General features: G+C 42.7%; 1 protein-coding gene across 1 annotated transcript; it reads right to left on the bottom strand.

Annotated features, from left to right (window-relative positions):
- Positions 1-465: 465 nt before the first annotated feature.
- On the bottom strand, positions 466-17,228 carry hmga1b (high mobility group AT-hook 1b). The gene is made up of 5 exons (XM_088922120.1): positions 17,136-17,228; positions 15,104-15,237; positions 8,238-8,318; positions 5,975-6,025; positions 466-921 (listed from the first exon to the last, which is right to left on the bottom strand). The coding sequence occupies exons 2-5, from the start codon at positions 15,215-15,217 to the stop codon at positions 865-867; spliced, it is 303 nt and encodes a 100-aa protein (XP_088778246.1). The 5' UTR covers positions 15,218-15,237; positions 17,136-17,228; the 3' UTR covers positions 466-864.
- Between the last annotated feature and the right edge of the window lie 549 nt (positions 17,229-17,777).

Below are 17,777 nucleotides of genomic sequence, written 5' to 3'. Positions count from 1 at the left end.
AAGCATGATCCCAAGAAAGACTCCAGTTCCCAAAGACAGCACATCTATTCTCTTTAATTCAGTCTATCTGATATTAAAATAAAAACCAACATGTCTAAAACCTCATGAACCCCTTTCCAACTGCCCAGCATCTCCCTATATGCAGCCTACAGTACCTCCCCTGGCCACCCAAATCTAATCGACAGCCCCCTGGAGGAACCTTCTGACGATTCATACACCCCAAAGAACACTCGCTTTGCGTTTCCGGCACGTTTCTGACAGAGGACAGGGTTGAAAAAGTGGAGGGAGGGGAGGCAGATAATCGCTGAAGTGACATGATATGGAAAAACTCTACAAATTGACATCAGTTTAGGAACAAAAAACAAAAACCTTTAGCATTATACCATGTAAAAAATGGCTGAAGTATCTACTAAAATACGTCCAACTATCTGCAAACCACGAACCCTCAAGCCTTGTAATGGGTACGAGGGAGACCAGATTGTTTTCTTGTGAATTACCACTTCACACAAAAAAAAACCAATAAAAACAGTTGTAGGCAACATAAATTCACCTTTGTCCAGTATAAAAGACCACTGTAATTGCCAAAAACCCATTATGAAACTAAACGGGAAGTCGCCAGTTTGTTATATATATATATCTCACAATGTCTGTTTTCCAGTGCTGTTGTGGAGAGCGAGGGTGAAATGCGTCGGACTCCCATTCGGACAGGAGACTGCAGAGGGGAGAGCAGCCAAGCAGCCGGTGGGGAAGGGCGCGGTGAGCGAGGTGGGGGGAGCGACGACGTTTGTATTGAAGTTTCAGTCCAGCTCTTGTTGACAGGAAGTCAGTAAGTTGAGTTATGAGGTAGTGTGGGTTGCCAACGGTTTACTGCTCCTCTTCCTCTTCAGAAGACTCCTGGGAACCCTGTTCCTCCTCTTTCTCCTGGAAGCAATCAGACAGACAGTGAGGATCCGATAAGGTCAGACCTGAAGGCCTTCCTTTCAAACCTAGGATTGGGGGTGCGTCAGTTATTGCCACCAGGCCCCTCACTGACTGAGACACCTGCCCTTGGCCACACCATGAGCCCAGCCCAGCCAAATTGCTGTTGCTTTGCACTGCCAGTGTTTAGACTAAAGGGCTCAACCTCAAAGTGTGAATAGGACTTCTACTCAGACTGGTCACACAACTGCCACTCCAGCAAGTGGTGGTACATCAAAGCTCCAGTATTAAGCCAGAAAGTAGCAGAGGTCTTCACCTCCACTCTTGAGGGCCACAGTCTAATAGGATTCCTGCATTTCTTTAGACCATTAACAGTCTAACTTCAGAAGAAAAGGTTTCAAGGTTTCAAGTCTTTTTACTTAAGGCTTTGGACCTTGAGAACTTAAAGAAGCTAATGGACTTGCAGACATGTTTGAAGAATAACAGAAATTTCCTATTAGCATTGTCCAAATTTGTGTTATTTAATCATCGTTGAGAGTTCTTTACAAACCTATTTTGATTAATACAGTTTAAAAGGTGAGCAACCGCAGTACAAACAGCAATGTGAAGGATTAAACACTGGTGTAGGTGACACTCTGGAGCTGTTTACAGGGAAAACATAAACATTACAAAGTCCCAGATTAATTTTTCATAGAAGACAACAGGCTGGAGGCCTGACTGATTCTGAAGAAAATTGCACATTATAATCACAACCTCTTTAGTAGACAGATTAGATTCTTAATTTGTAAGGACATTTTGACAAACAAGCTTTTCATTTACATACAGTTTTGCTTGAAAGGTGGACAAAAAAAGGTGTAACGGCCATGCACATGCAAGGAATGTCCCTTCTGAATCACACAACTAACCAGAGGGATTGTCCAACTGCAACAATAAAACAGAACAGAGCTAAAGTCTAGCACCACACTAATCCTGCACTTTGGGTACTTCAGATATAAATATTTAATTAACAGGTTAACTGCACCTACATAGCTTCATCTGTGCACAATGTAGTTTTGGGTCAAAACCATTGCCTTTTCCCTTAAAAGTAATAAATGTTGCAAACAAATCACCATGTGAATACCAAACTATCATTCTGGGGCTTGCATATTTTTCCCTCTCTCATCTATATTCCTGCAGTCCACTGGTTACCATTTTCTTCTGTGCTCTTTGAGGGTAATTGATTTCAATTTTCTGTTTTTTTTTAGGCATTTAAAAATATTGTTTCAGTTGAAATTTGATTTGCAAATGGTATCATGGTACAGAACACGTACCAACTTCTGACTTTTAGAACTTTCCTCAGTCAAATGTTTGCTGAAATGTAACCAACTGAACCTGTAGAGAAGGACCATAAATGACTTAACAAAAGACAGAAATATTTTTCTGTGACCATATTGACAGAAATAAGGGAGAAGGCTCTCAATAAACATGCTGAAGTTGTCGGAACAATCCTGAAAACAAGGACAGGGACAGGTAAACAAAAGTCTAAATAAGCATGTAGATCAATTAAGAATTTATTAGGACCACTGATTAACAGCTCAGACAGAATGGAATCCAGCAGACAGGGGACAATTCACTGCAATTCACAAGCAGATTTCCCCTAGAAAGCAAAAGAATCTAAATGTTCCACATGGGTCAAGTGCACATGGCTGAAAGTAATTCATAGACATACTTAAAAGTAAGTCAGCATATTGTGATCAACTAGTGTTGAAAAATAAAAAAAACACGCTGACAAACTCTAGAGTAGTGGAGAAAACGCTAAAGCACTAGGGCAGGGCTGTCCAATCTTAGTCTGGGGTGGGGGGAAGTGCACCTGCAGGTTATCCAGGTCTCTTTAAAGCAACAACACCTGACTTGCTGGAAGAAGCTGTGAAACCAGTCCTGTTAAGCCTGAAAGCAGCTGGTTTAGCTTTATAAGACCCAAGCTGGACTGAAAACCCACAAACGCACCAACCTTCCAGGACCAGTTTTGCACGCACCTGTACTACAGGCTGAATACTGTGCTGGCCCTTTAAGGCCTGCCGGACCGTGAGCCAGCTGAGATTCCCCTTCACCTCCCAGGGCGGTGAGGGAGGGACGCATCGCTTAGCTTTTCCACACAAGAACTTTTTATTTTTTTAATCTGGAGGTGATTCAAAACTGCGCTGACTCACTCATTTGTAAAAAGGGGTCCCCCCCACCTTGGCAACATCTAAAAGGGATTTTTCCTGGTGAAGCCTCATCAGCTCTGAGGAATGACCGGAGCTGGTAGTAAACAATCTGATGGCAGCAAATTAAAAGCAAGGTCCTGGAGATGGGGAGGGAACATTTGATAAGAGGACCGTTTTGGAAACATGCTGCAGATTTGTTTACTACTTTGGGCACTACGCTTCAACAGGAACCCATGGACAGCATACCATTCCAGCATTATGCATCAGCTGCGGCTCTCCAAGTTTTTCCCAAGGGCCGAATTTGAAAGGGGCCGTGAGAGGAAGCGTGTCCTGTGTAGTGCTGTGGTTACTCTGCAGCTCCGGGGCCTGGTACTCAGCTTAGTGACTCAGCCGGGAGCAGGATGCCGATGACTCAGCAACCCCCCCCCACCGCCACCCCGCCTCTCTCTCTCTCTCCAACACCCTCCTCCCTCCCACCCTTGTCTCTGGATTTTCATTCATAAAAATAATAAGCTGCTGAGGTAACTCTGGGTCACTCCACTAGAGCTCCTCAGCAGAAGCTAAAAACAAAAAACAAATAAGAAAGCAGATGAGATGCATTATTACAGCCCTGTAATAATATACAGACCTGAAAGACCTCTTAGTTCCAGCACATTAGGGAGTTTTTAAGCAGAATCAAAAACTCCTTTATTCATTAGCTGTAGGTCAATGAAGGTCTAGCTTTCCTTACAAGTTCACAGCTCGGAGATGAATAGAGATACACTGAGTACACAATATTTGAGCACAACATCTGGATAGCGAGGTTCAAAGACCGCCTATCCATCACTCCAGCAGCATGGGGTTTTAATATGCTGTATGACAGTAAAGATCCTTGCAACAAACAAATCAGGGCTCAGAACAATGGAATTAAAAATGGTTTCCAACAATGCAGAACGCTACCATCATGGGCCACATTATCTGCAACGCCACCGTCCCCGAGTTAATGGGCAATCACTGGAGGGTCACTGTGTCTGCAGGCTCTCCGATCCCATCATTGCACCCGTCAACCAGAGGAGCTTGGGCAAGCTGTTTAATTGGTCATATTAAGCCAGTAACGAGCTGGTATCATTCTTTAGGAGGTGACTCCAGGACCAGCCTGCATACCCAATCCTCAGTTGAAAAGGCAGCTGTGGTCATCTCACTACCTTCAGCACTCCTACAGACCTACAGGGTCTTTTCCCAAGAAACCTAAATATCATTGCTATTCTAACTTATCAGCGACATAATTCAGAGGCTTTAAGGTCACATTCCTTGTGGACTTTAGGACTTGTAATGGTGAAATTTAGTTTGTGATGCAAATCTGTCCAACAGAGGTTTCAGTAGAGATGAGAAAGATTTTCAAATGTGTAGCACATCGGAAAGCAACAACCTAAATGTTAAAAGGTAATACACAGGGAATAATCTTGTGCCTACTTATCTCCCTGGGTGCTTGCTAATGACATTTTCTTAACCTGTAGGACTTTTAAATAGCAATTTCACTTTACCCCAAAACACAAAAGCAAATCTGAAAAATTGTGCAAAACACTCAAGTGTTCTTAGGGGTAATTGTGGTAGTCTTTCACGTTTTCAGGTGCAAATGTAAGACATCTGCTTCCTTAGGAAAATCTCAAAGTGGGATGACTTCTCAGGATAGACACTTCTTTAAAAGAAAAGGACGATGATGGTGAATCGACCAGGGTTGGGTGAGAACGACAGAATGGGACAGCAGACGGGCACCAGCTCGCTCTGTTTCATTGAAAAGGAATTTGAAGGCAAAACAACCTAAGTGATGAGTAAAGTGTGAGTTGGCCAGGAAAAGGAGGGGTAGATGAGGGAGGGGGCACTAATTAAAGTCAGACTGTGGTCTTCTTCCAAACAAGATCCTCACACACATGCAGAAATAAAATTCCATAATTGTCAAGATATGACCAAACATTCATCAAAAATGAGTTAACGTATTTATATACAAGTAAATGTGAACACAACACTTACACAACGGAAAGTGAGTTTCTATAAAGACATACTGGAAGGAATGAAATTCAAAGCCTGAGGGTAAATGTGAGCAAAACAAAATAAGAACAGGAGCTTAAAGTAAAAAAAGGAATCAAATGCAAATTATCCTGGAGGAAAAAATCAGGTGAGTCAGAAATGTGCTTGTTTAGAACTGCTGTGATTGTGCTAATCCCCTTTCTGGCCAGAAATAGTTATGTCAAGGCAGTACAAACATTCTGCACCCTGATGGTCTGAAAAGATAGATTAGCATCAAACGGGACTTCAACAGTGGCCTGTGAAGAAATGGTCAAATTGAAAACACTGACACACGCTCAAGAACACCACAAAACCGTTTCCAGCATGTTTTATTGAAAACTTAAATAATGAAAGTGATTTGTAAAATGTGAAAGTATTTTTTCTCATGAGTCCCAGTCCTCTTCTGTATCCTCTTAAACACAAAACTCCAAAGCAGACCAAATTATGTCTGCTTCTATAAGTCTGGCTTTAGTGTTGCCACAGAAAAATTGTTTGTTTGTTTTTTTTGTTCTCTTCATGTAGAGAAAACGAGAAGGCTTGGTGAAATCCCCTTTCCGATAAGCAGCCAAATGCAAATGTTTTGAGAAGGTTGCTATTGGCAACAGCCTTCTGCATACACGCACCTTCAGCTTTACAGGGCCTCAACTGGAGGTCCTGAAAGCCGGAGCTTAGGTGTCTTTATAGACTGCCTGAAAAAAAACCACTAAAATGGGAAGCTTAACACCACTAAAGGTTTTAAACAGGTAATACGAACAGTGGATAACACCTGTTCAGGCCTTGACTTCATGTGGCTTTTATCTTGAGAAATTTAAATGGACTCTTACCGCTTTCTTGGGTCTTCCTCTGCGTTTCCCTCCAGCAGAGGCTGTTGATTTCTAAAGCAGAAAAAATAAAAGCATTAAAACTGCCTCCACTGCAATAAGGATACCTAATTCCAAGAAAATACTTGTATTCTCATTTTTGTTTGTTAGAAAACTGATTTACTAGGGGAAAAAAAACATGAAAGAACTTTTTAGAGATGTGTGCCTCATTAAAATGAGCACTCCCAAATAAAATGCTTCTAATTTTCAACACTTCAATCTCTGTGACCGAAGCCCCAGCCTTCGGCAAGAGCACCTGGATGTTGTGCAAGGCCAAGCTACCAAATGCTGTGTTTGTATCAGCTGTGTTTTGTGCTTCGTACCAGCTTGTATACACATCACCATGTCAAGGCTGTGCAGAATTATGTACATATCCAGTCTACAGAATTATGCACATATCCAGTCTAGTGCCAGGGAGAAGTGTCACCAGTAGAGGGAGCCAAGCGTGAGTCTATAAAAACAGGGATACCTAGCCAGAGGGCTCCAGGTTAAGAGGCTATTATCTACACAGCACTGACAGCAGTTGTGTGTGGAGCTGCGTCTGTCAGCAGGTTTCGGCCCAGTACAGCTGATGTGTCAGAGGGAAGGCAGACCAGGGCTGCGCCTGTGCTGCGGCACTTCATCCTGTCCAGTGCAGGTGCTAATGGAGAAATCCTGCGTTGCCATGGCAACCACCAGCCTAAAACAGGAGCACTGCGCTGGCTCAGAACCGAGCACACGAGTTGCGCACCTGTAATGAGCAGCGTGCACAAAATGACAGGCCCACAGGCAAACAAGGTATTAAACCGAGAATGAAAAGGCCTAAATGTGTTGAGCGCTGCAGACTCTAAGGAAGTTTAAAACACTGCTGTCTGAGGTGTTCCCTTCAGCAACCAGGCATTTCCAATAGCCAGTTAACTTACACACTGGCAAGTTCGTCCGGAGGACATTTTGGAAATCACAAAGGAGAAAAGGGAGATGAAAGGGGAGCTGGCAGGGGTTGAAGTGTAAAAACACAGCACATAAACAGATTGTTATTCACCCCAGAAGGCACAGCGCTACAGGTCAGTTCATGCTTGACTACGAGCAGATCAAAGCCACTGGACGGTTTAGCAGTTATCTCAAAAGGTCAGTCCTGAAGTGGCTTGGGGAAGCACACAATTGAGAGGGAGCTGTGCTTTCTGGCTGGGCTCCTGGAGGGGATTATTAATACATGTGCGCTAAATGCCTGCACTCTGATCACTTCCTTGTCATATCGGGTAACCAAGACTCACAACGCACTGGGGTGGGGACCCTGGGGGAGAGACAGCTGGGCGCAGAAAGAAAGGGAAATACTGTGCGTTTCCAAAAATAATGATTTGTGGTTATTTTCATATGGATGTGGAAACGTGCACTCCCAAGATTACTTTCTGGTGGCCTGGTTATGTACAGCAATACTACATTAAAAAACCCTACCTTCAGAATGTGATGGCACATTCCAAACCGAATGTTAAAAAGCCAGAGACTGGTTGGTTACAGTAGCACTGAAACAGTTTCAAATCTACTGGCAATTTGGTAAGCATTTAAAACCAGTCTAGGCCATTAGAAACAATGCCCGTTACGGACTGTATTGTCTGAGACGTCCTCACAAGAGGGTGGCATGGTGGCACGGTAGATAGCGTTCTGGACCTGGGGTACTATCAGGGTGGAGTTTGTATCTTCTCCTCATTCCCAATTGGAAAACAGGCCCTTGTGTGAGTGTGTGGTTTGTGTCTGTGTGTGCCCTGCGACGGGCTGGCATCTCATCCAGGGTGTATCCTACCTTGTGCCCATTGCTTGTTTGGATAGACCCTGGATTTTATGTACTGGAAAAAACAGTTAGAAAATGGATGGAAAGGAACAACCAGACATGTGAAGACCACTGTGTGACACATCGGTGACAGACGTACAAAGTAGAGCAGCACTTTGTGCGTTTCTGGTGAGATTAGGACCTAAGACCACAAGTAACCCATTAAATCCCTGTAAGCTCAGGAGACGTCTGGGCCTTAAGTTATCACATGCCTCATAAGCTCCACCCCAAACACTGGCACAGCAACATTTTTTAATCAAAACTGCGAACCATTCATTTCAGAGCCGTTGTGAGCCGCAGGATCCAACTGATGAACTGCAGGTTTCTGATGGGGCTTTTTACCGACACGCACAAAGGCAGTGCAGGTGCGTGATGTTCTTGTGATGGACCACGCAGGTACCTGCAGGGGGCGACACTCACTTTGCTCTTGCCCGTGGTCTTGTTTTTGCTGCCCTTTGGTCTTCCCCGGGGTCGCTTTGGAGATGGGGATCCACTGGGCTCCTGCAGAGAGAGGGGGCAGTAGAAATAAATGCTCACAAAGACCTAAGATATGCTTTGCGTTAGGAGGAATAAAGAAAGCTGCAAATCACAGCAACTGTCATCTTCTACTGTTCATAAGGTGAAAACCTCAAGTGAAATTTCCATTAATTTTACAAGTTAAACCTTCTGATGCATTCCCAAGTTTTAAAACATCAGTCAGCATTACTTGTTTTTTACCCAGACAGAGCCCTGAATCATTAAAGTAAGAATGCTGTTGCCTGTTTATGATAATTACCTTCATCATCCTAGTAAAGTACTTAATATGTATAAACACCTCAAAACACAGGCGCACCGAGGAAGTGCTGTAGGAAGTCACACTGTGAGAATGATATCTTTTGGTCGACAAGTAGAGATGCACCTCTGTTGTAGTGACAATGAAATGCAGGTATGAAAATGTGCTATGTTACAGCAAAAATGTGTTTTTTTTTAAATCGAGGAATGGGTATATTAATTATTTTTATTATGAAATACACATTATGTCCAGAACTGTGCTGCTTAATTGCCGACCAAGACAAAAAAACAACAACATAAGAACGTTTTCACTCTGGACTGAAAAAATTCCAAATAGACAGACAAGACTGACTTGAAAGTTTTCCTGTTGACCTGTCAGGTGTGGCATGGCCTGGCTCATGAGCTCATACCTCACACGTCGCTGTTAGCTCACTTTGTTCCACTGGTTCTTGGCTCATCAACGTTCCCAAGGACTTCACATTGTACATTAGGGGACTGAGCCTTTTCAGTAGTAGGAGTCCCTTGTCACTGGAATACTTTCCCAAACCATATTAAAAACAAACCCTCTGTTGTTAAACCGTGCCTCAAAACTTACATGTTTTCGATAGGCTTTAATTTTTATTTTTGCAGTTATAGCAGGTTTTATTGTATATTCTGTATAGCCTGACAGTCATTGTATAAAATTGATATTTACTCTAATACTAGCACTGAATTATCAAAGAACACAATTTCTTAAGGTAATTTCAGTTTTCACCTCAGTACAACAGTTAAGAACTGGACAAATATAATTAAGATAAACTGGACAAATATTCTATAAATGCAAATCCTGATGACTCTCTTCATAACTCTCTGCAACTGTGAAAAACGGGTACAACAACATGCTTTGTTATAGTGACAATTCGGAAACTGGGAGCTTTCGACAGGACGTTCAAAAACCAAGCCTTGCAGTCACGGCTGCAATATAATGACTTCTGTGGTATTTACCAGGGCATCTCAGAAAACAGCAAAGTGTATTGCATTGCAAGGTTTTATTACTGTTTAAATATTTCAGCAAGGTTAACGCTGTTGTCTTCCCTTCTCCATGGCTACCTATTCACAGACTGGTTGACTCACAGTACCTGTCTAGAGAAAAACCTGCAGGTAGTCCACATTTAATGACTCAATTGCCACTGATCAGGGGGATCAGGTTTGGTAGGGTTTTCATTCAAAATGAATGAAACCAGAGGGCTATGTTGGACTTTTGAAGGTACAGACCTTGGCTATAAGCAATAAGTAACAAATGCTTAATGACCAAGAGGAAACAGGTCACAGAATTCTGTGGCCTGGGACAACTGGCACACAGCACTCCTCTGTAGTTCTTAAGTTTCTTAGCAAGCGAAAGGAATGACTTTTTCTGTAGCCCTCAGCATTTTACACCGGCACATGGGCAAAAGTATCCGCATAGCTTGGTCGAACGAGTGTTTCTGCACGTTATTTTCAGTACACACAGGAAGTGCATTCTCCAGTTTCAACTATGACCTTTTTCCAGCTGAAGGGATGCCCTCTACCACATGACCTGATCCATAGGTTAGAATACCTGAAGGCAAGAACAAACCACAATGCAATAGGCGAGAAAGCAGAATTGGTCTCTGCTTCCAGGAAGTCCTGAGAAGACCACTGTTTAGTTTAGGCTCCAATAGTGTTCAGTTTCTTCAGAGAATAAGACTCCCCGCAGCACACAGAGAAAGCACTGTTCGAGGTCAGTGCAGCTGACACCCACTGCTACTTTAAGACCAACAGGTGGCTGTCTGCCACATGTTGCCAAGTCCTTCAGTTTTAAGGAATGTATGCGCCTTATTGGTGGCAAAGGCAACGTTCTCTAGAACAGTGCACATTTACAAGAATAAAAACTGGTCAGGGATAAAAGTACTAAATCTTCTAATAATATGAACACCAGAGCTTATTGCCATTTAAGTGGAGCACCAGATAAACAAAAAACTGTGAATTTCAATGGACTAAACCTCAAAAGAAGAGAATCCTTTACGGAAAATGCTCCAAATTATTAAAGAGGGGAACACTGCAGGTGTGAAGAGAGGTTTGTATTTTGGGGGGGAAGAGTACCATAATGTCAAAATGCGATGAGTGTTGGACAATGTGAAGCTGAGCAAATGAAATAAAAAAATGGGTAATGAGTATTTTGCCCTTACTTTAATAAAATAATAATTGCTTACACTCACATAGCACTTTTCTGGACACTCCACTTAAAGTACTTTACAGGTAATGGGGACTCCCCTCCACCACCACCAGTGTGCAGCCCCACCCAGATGATGTGACGGGCAGCCATAGTGACCAGTACACTGAGCACACACCAGCTATCAGTGGGGAGGAGAACAGAGTAAAGAAGCCAACTGATAGATGGGGATTATTAGGAGGCCATGTTTGGTAAAGGCCAATGGGAAATTTGGCCGGGAGGCCGGGATAGGAATTCCTATCAGTAAGTGCGGCATCCGTTTTAAAAACTTGCTCATTCATACTAGCATACTTAAAGATTTTTTACTATATAATTTTGTATTCTACATGTCGACGTTTTTCATGTTTTTAATTTTACTGCACATTTAGGCATTTTTATGAATGGTGGCTTATAAAATAACGTTTATTTTTCTAACAAAAATGCAGTGTTTTCTATCAGAGTCTAGATCTGTCAATATCACCACACAGCTCCCCTCAGGCTAAAGGCAGTTTATTGCTGTGTACATAGAGCAACTGTAGGTTTTTATAATCAGTCTGTGCAAACTAAACATCACTGTGCAATTAAGCACAAGATCTCACTCTCCCAGCTCAAAGGTTAAGGCAGCTGGCCTGCTGGTGCCGTAGGGCTGTCAGAAGGAATGAAACAGGCAAGTGAGTGCCATGCTGCTGTACAAAAGGAGTTCAGGCCCTTGATGCTACATTTAAAAAAATCCTGCTCTATGAAATAGTCACTGGTCAATACCACCCATTTGCTGTCCTGTCATTTTACCTGCCCCACATAAAGAATATGGTACTTTAGGAAAAATGTTAGAAAAAACTTAGAATTACAACTAGCTCGAGGTAGCTGAATACTTCAAAGGACTTGTTTCAGTCCAGACACATGGCCAGATCAGGATGAAGTTTCAACCCCCCTCATATTTTGAAAAGTTCCCTTACTACTATGCCAAGGTCATTCATTTTTAAAGACACTTGTGAAGAAACTCACAGAGACTCCAGCCAGTCCATACGGGTGTTTTCAAACACTACAGGCGAAGGAGAGCACTAATGGGCAATTTGTAGAACTGTGTGATATTGATACAACCCATGTAACCAAATCCATGTGCTCTGAAGTCACAAGATTCAGTTTAATCCCAACTCCACTCAAAACATGCAACAGCTTGTTAACTGGGTGATATGAATGGGGGTTTAAACAGCTCCAGCAATCTCAAGAGAAGCCAGCATGACAACAGAAACCTAGAATTATAGATTAAAATAATATACAAATCCCTCCATTATTCATACACTGCGTGAAGGTTGAATGTTTAAAAACTACAACAAATGGAAGATATAACGGACCTTTACAGACAAGCTCTTGATAGCTATCATACATCTAAGCCCATTGTTTTCTCCGAGTGGCTCTGCTCAAGGTGCATGCTGGGAAAGAATGTCTCACAGAATGGAGGAGGGGTGGTCCGGTCTGGACTCCCTGTGGTCGGATATTCCCACTTGCCAACAAAAGCTGTGTGGGTCTTTATTGTTCAGCAGATTAGAAGGGACTGCTGCTTTGTTATGCCATTGGAGGGGAAAGGAAAAACAGAAGGGGGAAGGATAAGGTCAACCTCTGGCAGCCCCTGGTTCCCTCCACAGTATTTAAAACATGTGCAGGGAGACCCTCCCCTGTGCGGCCATGTAGAGGGCTGCCTTTCAATCAAAACCATGGCCCGGAGTGAGAGCTGTGGATGCCAGCGCCACCCAGGCAGCTGATGGGGTTCTTGCTCCTTCGTGCGTCCAGTAGGTGCCTGTGCACCTACCCTGTCTCAAGGAAGGAGTGTGGTCCTCCTAAAAACAGTGAGCACATCCCAGTGCAAGAAAAAAACAAAACAGCTGGATAAAGTAAAGGAATAAATGCAGGCAAGATGCTTTCATATAATGAGGACAGTAGCACCGTATAAACACCTAAGGAGAACATCACGTATGCCACAGGGCAAAACAGTACACAAAATATTGACACAATCCCTCAGACACTCAGTTTCCAAAAGAGAAATAATCCTAATTGAGGTAAAATAAGGGGTGAGGGGTGGGCAGGCTGAATTGTTCTGCACAGCAAGCTGTCCTGCCTCAGCTACAGCTATCTGAGCTTTAATAAAGAAAGAGGAAGAAAATGGGGAGGGGATTTCTGCCTGGCCCGGGAGCTGTAATAGACATGAATAATACATCCGGCTGTATATTATAGTGGTGCAGGTTTTTTATTACCTTCCTGGTCTGTTTACAGCTGCAGCCATTAGCAACCCTGTAATCTAACACCCACAGCAGCTTCTGCAAACGACAGCCCTCCCAGCCAATGACATGCCTGGCTCCGCTTATCGCTTGCCAATCAGGGGAGGAGAGGAGGAACCCACCAGTTAGCAGTGGTTTAGGGGCTCCGTTCACACAGCTTTGACAACCCGCCAGGCCAAATGAAGATCATTACAAATGTACAAAGGAAGGAGGGAAGGAATGCCCCCTCCCCACAAAGCTAGACAGAAGTTTCAAGCCAATGGCGGTCTAATTTAAACGAGACACTTTTTAAGATTTTAAGATGTACTCTCGTACAAAAGGAGCCTTAAATCTACACAAACGATCCTGCAAATAAGAATACTCAGATCAGCCCATTAAAACTTTTAAATCCATCCATCTACTTTCTGACCACCTTATCCAATACAGGGTCACAGGGTCACAGGTTCTGGCAAGTAATGGGCGCAAGGCAAGATACACCCTTGATAGGATGCCAGAGCACACACAGGGAGTGAAATGGAGCACCCGGAGGAAACCCACATGAACATGGGAGAACATACTGTACAAGGTTCAGGCACATAACAGCCCAGGAACTGAACCCAGAGCCCAAGTGCTGCAAGACAGAGATGCTAACCATTTAGCCCTTACCATTTAAATATATATTTTTTTCAAATTCTCAAACAAAAATGTACACGAATTGCCTTATAATACACAAACTAGACTTGCTATTATTGGATGATTTCCAACAACAACCATTAAAGATATCAGTACATTCACTGTAAGAAAAGGACTCTTCTGAGAGAATACCTTGACCTACAAAAATTTGAAGAAAAGGGAAAAAAACAGCCCTTTCAGGTTAAAGGCCAGTAACAAGAGTTACAAGCAGGAAGTTAGGAGACAGGCTGAGAGTCGCCTCTCAGAGTTCAACTGATAGAGCCATACACTGGCAGGAACATCTACCATGCAGAACAGGAATTACACTGTGCCTGAGTTAGACCCTCACTGACCTTGAAGAATGCAACTGAAATAATTCACTCTCCATTACCTTTTGGATAACATTTAATTTCAAGTTTTTTTTTCTTTAAATAAAACTATAGGAAAAATTCTTATTACCTCCAAATGTTCTGCGCACCAAGCATATACACATCCGAGATCTGAAGCACAACTACGGAAAAGCAAGCATGCAGCCATTATATGTATAAACATAGTAGATAGCAAATCCATACCTTCCAAATGATTCAGAAAGGCAGAACACAATACACACTGACCTAGTCAATGTCTAAAAGGCTTTTACAAAAACGCTTCAGATGTGCATTTCAGAGGTTATATGAGCGTTTACGGTGTACATTCACAAACAGTGATACCAGTTTAACATGAGTGGCAGTGTCGCAGTCTTGGCCAGTCCGAGAGGACAAATGACAAACCCCAAAAATGATGGCAGCTGAACACTGAAACATGCCAGACCTGGACAACAGCCTCCTTACCGCAGGTTACACTGATTTATCATCGCTTAAGGTCCGTTCCATGTGTTTACAGTCTGCACCTTTGGTTTAATTTCAAACGAGATTTCTGAATTCTTTCCAGGCCAACGATCAAAATACCAAGAGCACAGGCTTACCGTGAAAAATATGTCTGGGGGGGCAGGAGCACTGTTAAGATATTTCACAAATCTCCAGAGGGGAAGGGCTAAATTTAACAGGTCTCATTTCCATGGTTACATCCACATGTTGCTTTCCCTAGTGTGAGTGGACCCAAATGATCTCAGAGGGTCAGATTAGGTTCTTTGACTACAATGAACAGAGATCACCTCAACTGGGGGGCTGCGGGCTCAAATCCCAGATGAGACACTGCTTTGCACCCGTGAGGATGGTACCTCACCAGACGTGACGCAGCAGAACACCCAGCTGTATTAATGGGTGCAGATGTGAGTCAGCCAAATAAATTAGTAAGTAAGCAATTGGTAACTTAGCCTCAACACTAGCATGATCAGCACATGGTCAGAGCTCAAAGTGTGGTTCCAAACTCATACTTACTTCAAGGCTCTTTAGCTGTGGCTGCTTTCTAGGTCTTCCTCTCCCTCTCTTCTCTGTTCCATCCTTGTCTTTCTGCGACAGAGACTGGTTGCCTTTTGCACCCGAATCGCTCATATTCTGCCCGTTCCTTTATTCTAGGGAAGAATCACAGAAGACGGGTTAGCGATGGGCACCTTTGAACGCAAGGGCTCCCTTCCCAAGAGCAACTTCCAGCAACCACAGACTCCAAAGCGTGCAAGGTTAAAGACAAAGAGGATTTGTTCAAAAGAAGGGAGGGAGATTTTGAAAATCAGTATTTCAAAGTCACTGAAGAATTAAACTTCAGCACTATGCACCCACTGACAATTTACAAAGTATTAAATTGTCATCTAAATTTAAAGTTATAGATCACGCAGCTTGAACAGAGGCTCTGAAGATTCGCAATTCAAAGCAAACATTTGGATACCTTCACTCCTAGAATCGTTAAGAGACGGGAGTGCAACATCCTAGCATACCCTGAGCAGATTGGCCTGTGTAATAGAACTCTGTACAGCGCAGACACCTGTTGGCCTCTTGTAAGGGATAAGGGGATTTTTTCACCGTTTTGGAAAGAACGAGATAAAAAGTACTCATAAGCGCCACCACCTAGCCAAGTTCTCAAGAAAAAGTATTTTATCGAAGCAACATTAAACTAGAAATCTTTCATGAACAGCTGTGCAGCTTTCTGCTTTCAAACATATTCGCATTTTGTAATTTCACTTCCACAAGAGGCGTTGGTGTTTTCTACATAAAATGCAAGTATTTGTTTTACCTAGTACAAAGAGACTTTTATAATTACATAACAGTTAAAATCCTCACGGTGCGGCTACGAGATTATTAAACTCTTCAATGTACACGAGTTCCACCACTTTAATCCAATTTGACGCCTTTGTTGAAAGGAAAAGGCGCCAGAGACCACAAACCACACACGCTCTCCAAGACGTTCATAACCTACCGTGTGATGTGAAATACATTATTTATACAAACATTCTCTGCTGTGGGATTAATGTCAGGGGAGATTGCAATAAACACTAAAAACAATAACACGCCAAAAAACACTCAAACTCGATAGAAATGCGCCAGATTAATCATGAAACATTCAAATACGATTTAAAGGTACTATTTCCATGCCAAAAATCAACTTCGCACTTATTGCAAAACTTTTACTTGATAATTTTTTCTGTTCAAAATTAGAAGACAAACCCATTGACAGGTTTCTAAGAGAATAGGAATCGCCACACACAGAGGACACAGCAGATCTGTGAACGCAATAATCCATCTAGTATAGACTTGCATGGAAGCAGGTTTTAATTGGATCAACAGATTCGTAAGTCATTTCTAAAGTTAAAAAACTGACGTGAGAGGGGGATTAATAAAAAAATCAATACACTGACAAACTGAAAAGCGCAATTCTTAAAAACAAAACAGTAGTTAAAAGGCCAAAATCCCAAGACCACCATTTAATTCATTTATAAACAGACGAAAAACCGCACTGTTTTACGTGCAAGCACACGAAACGTTTCCAATGCTTTTTTAATACACGAAAGCTATTCAAAGCTTCAGAACGCCATAACTTGCAGCTGAAGGATGGAAATAATACGTCCCTAAAAACGTGTATAATATTTCTGAAAGCAGGGTCGCTACGGATGCCCCGCAGTTCCAGCACGAACAGGAATATGCAAAGCAAGCACAAATACAATATCAGCCCGACACCGACCGTGAAGAAGCACCGTTCTCGTTTTTATACAGAGGGGAACAGGCGGCTGCAAGGTCAATACAAACGCAATGAAAATAAATCTTTTCCCCTTTTGCTGTGGTAGCTACCAAGAGGACGATCAGCAGACAAGCATGTGCAAAACATACATATATACATTGCAGAAAAATAACAATGAAACGTGCGTATTCACAGTCAGAAATCCAACACTTGAGCTACATTTTAACTGCAATCGTAAAAATCCAAATAACAACACATACTTGGACATAAATTACGAAAAAAAGGTGGCCGTTCACTTACATTACAAGCAAGGCCGGTTTTAGAGCTCACAAACAGCCGTGCTGAATTCCCTGCTTCGGTGCTTGTCCTTTCCCCCCACCCCCCCACAGTGATGTCCTCTGATTAAATTAAAACAAAAGCTCCCTGCTAGTCTGGCTTGCTTGCTCGCTTGCCTGACCGGTTTAAAGCTCCCAGCAGCTACAGTAGATATAACGCTAAGGAAATAAGCATACTAACCCAGCCCTTTAAAAACCTCAGTTTTTTTTTAAGAAGTGAGACAGAGGAAGTAAAAGAGAGAGAGAGGTGGTGGTGGGGGGATAAATTACCAATTTTTTAAAAAAAATGTTGCAGGTCCTGGAAACGGTCCAATACGTGCTAAAAATAGCGCGCAGTGTTCTCCAAGCGAAATAGAAAGCCCGGGCAGGGGGACTTTAGGACAATTTGAGGAGGTTCTCTCAAGGGGGAAAAGAACAACTGTAGGGGCGGGGATATGATAAGTAGGCCGGTCTTCGTGAAGCTCTTTAAAAAGGGGTTTTAATTTTTTGTAAGCGCAGCAAGGAGCGTACTTTCTAGGAAATCGTTTCAGTGCAACAGTGCAAAGTGAGAAAGCAAGAGTGCGCCCATCAAGTTTTTTTTTTAACCTTAAAGTCTTAAAGTTATTAA

This window comes from Atractosteus spatula, chromosome 7, assembly GCF_055471065.1.
Source record: "Atractosteus spatula isolate fAtrSpa1 chromosome 7, fAtrSpa1.hap1, whole genome shotgun sequence".
Classification (NCBI taxonomy): domain Eukaryota; kingdom Metazoa; phylum Chordata; class Actinopteri; order Semionotiformes; family Lepisosteidae; genus Atractosteus; species Atractosteus spatula.
This window is presented reverse-complemented; position numbering and strand designations above follow the sequence as displayed.

Bases quoted from the DNA above. Each gene is read 5' to 3' on its own strand.
- hmga1b (XM_088922120.1), bottom strand. From the start codon at position 15,217: ATGAGCGATTCGGGTGCAAAAGGCAACCAGTCTCTGTCGCAGAAAGAC. The intron at 8,319-15,103 runs GTAAGTATGAGT...CTCTCTCTGCAG, and splicing joins CACAGCTAAAGAGCCTTGAA to GAGCCCAGTGGATCCCCATC. The intron at 922-5,974 runs GTAAGAGTCCAT...GATTGCTTCCAG, and splicing joins GAGGAAGACCCAAGAAAGCG to GAGAAAGAGGAGGAACAGGG.